Source organism: Entelurus aequoreus, linkage group LG16, assembly GCF_033978785.1.
Source record: "Entelurus aequoreus isolate RoL-2023_Sb linkage group LG16, RoL_Eaeq_v1.1, whole genome shotgun sequence".
Classification (NCBI taxonomy): Eukaryota; Metazoa; Chordata; class Actinopteri; order Syngnathiformes; family Syngnathidae; genus Entelurus; species Entelurus aequoreus.
In genome coordinates, this window is record NC_084746.1 from 16,102,614 (window position 1) to 16,105,113 (window position 2,500).

General features: G+C 39.6%; 1 protein-coding gene across 1 annotated transcript in view; it reads left to right on the forward strand.

Annotated features, from left to right (window-relative positions):
* ano8a (anoctamin 8a) overlaps nucleotides 1–2,500 on the forward strand; it is an 81,036-nt gene that overhangs the window by 60,181 nt on the left and 18,355 nt on the right. The window contains exon 14 of the mRNA XM_062022248.1: nucleotides 687–863. Within this exon, the coding sequence (XP_061878232.1) occupies nucleotides 687–863 (177 nt within the window). The remainder of the gene's footprint in view (nucleotides 1–686; nucleotides 864–2,500) is intronic.

Genomic DNA, 2,500 nt, shown 5'->3' on the forward strand with positions numbered 1-2,500 from the left:
TATAAGTCGCACTGTCGAATTTTGAGGGGGAAAAAATGATTTTAAGTGCGCCTTATAGTCCGGAAAATACGGTATGAAGCACAACAGCTAAAGCTGTCCCAAAGTGCTGTACAAGTTAAGGACAATGACAAAAATCGAATAATAAATTGATGAAAAAAACATGCAAGTAGCTGATAAATGAAGAGAAAACTGAATAAAACACACTAAAATTTTAGGTGTTCTGCCCTCACTATATGTATTGAGGTTATAAAACTAACAATCCAAGACATTCCAATAAAGTTCCAAAGCAGACTTTATTGTTGTTTATCTTGCACTCTACTTCAGTCTTGTACTTATATTTACTTTTGTCTTTGTAAAAAGACTTATCTTTTTGTAAGAGTCTGCTTCTCATTTGTCTCATAAACTGACTTCCTGGAATCGTCAACCCGGAAGTGCCTAAACAAATCAAGTGTAGTAATTTCCTATCGCCACAAGGTGTCAGTAAGAGTCTACAATCAAATTGGCATAACACCTGGAAAGCCAAGCTTATCTTGTTTTTGTTTTTTAAATCCTGCGCATAAGAATATTTTAAGTTGTGATTTAAAAGACTCTGCGACTGCGAATGCTCTGTCTCCTCTGTTGTTTTGTAGTCCTGGGAAGATGCATGAGAGTCCATCAAGATGATGTGCAATTGTCTGCATTGACAGGACGCGAAAGAGAGTACCAGCCTGCCCTCGTCACGAGACTCAAACGGTCTCCGTCACAGAAGGAAAACCCCGGACGAGGCCAGGGAGGACAAGAAGTCCTGGATTGATCCGCCGGAAGAAAGCAAAACCGTCACCTTGACTCAGGCCGAGATTGAAAGCTGTATGCAGACGTACGAGGTGGTGAGAAATATGACAACATTGACCCGGATGTAAGGAACATGCCTGAAGTCAGAGCTTTTCCTCCTGTCGCTCACACAACCAGTGACATGCACAGACGAAGACGCCTTAAAGAGGAAAAAAGTGGGTTAAAAAGACGAATCGTTTTACAGTAATACCTCCATTTAGGAGCTTAATAGGTTCTGAGCTCTTAACTCAAAACACTTGTATCCAAAGTACATTGAAATTAATTGAAATCAGTTCAAAGTACAGTAGTTTTATGAAGTAATGTAATAATGATGTCAGGTTCAAACACTGATGACATCTATTAAACAAGACAAGAAGCAAATAATTAAACATAGACAGAATTAAATTTGGCTCAATTGAGGAGAGACACCTGGACACTGTACCTTTGGACAGTGTCTCACCACGCTCTGGCGAAAGATTGTACGCCACCTCTTTTATTTGGACTTTTCCCTGATTACATGGCAACAGCTGTCTCTAAGGGACGGGGGTCGTAAACAGCCCACGCCTTTGATTACAAAACAGTTAAAAAGAAAAGGTCGTAAAACAGTTTACAGAAAAGGTCGTAAACAGCCGTTGCCCTCGGTCACAGAACCGTTCAAAGAAAAGGTGCCTTGAGGGGAGTCAGGCCCTGCTTCCTCTCCGCTTTGTAGTTCTTGGGTCAAAACAAAATATTTCTGTGGATTACAATACATGTTGCTTCCCATCCTACACAGTGGAGTTTTACAAGCCTTCTTTTTGGTAGGTTCAAAGACAGCTTTTGTCTTCTCGCCGGGAACTCATTGAAACACAAAGTTTTGTGATAATTTAGATACAATTATTCTGACAAATAATGTACATCATCTACTGTATTTTACAGTATTTGCACCCACTAAAATTTACGAGAAAAATAACACATTTTCCATATATTAGCCGCATCTGACTATAAGCCGCAGATATATACGTTGTGAAATGAGTTATTTACACAGAAATATTTTGTTAATGTTTATTTACATACCATAATTGTTTCCAAACGGTGTCTGTAAAACAGCTGATCAAACAAAACAGAAGTCATGGTCATGGAGCCACTAGCCGAGCAAGCTAGCTCTCCAATCAGCAAAACAGACTCAATAACGCCACGGTGACGTTTTGGTGAATTTACTGAGGAATTTGTTAAACTGGAACGATACAAAAATAATTATATTGGAAGTTAATAACACTAACAGAGACATTCGTAGATGTGTTAGCATATTAGCTACTGCTAACGATGCTGGCTTCATTACATTACAATAACACGTACAAATATGCATAAAAACGCTTCTACAGACATCACAAATGGGACGGTTTAGTTATATTGTAAAACTTACAAACTTTTCTTGGAGTGACGAATGAAGGATCCTTACGAGTAGAAACGCTATGATCGACTAGAAGACAGAACGGCACTTCTACTTCCGGTTGAAAACTTTCAACAGCAGGAAACACTTGTAGGCATTCACCCAGCTGCACCTGCGTGTGTTTAATGAAAACGATTAGCTTTACAGCCGCACCATTTTATAAGCCGCAGCAGGGTTCAAAGCGTAGGAAAAAGATAGCGGCTTATAGTCCGGAATTTACGGTACCATAGAGCGCGGACGTCTACCGGATCTTCTCTCTAT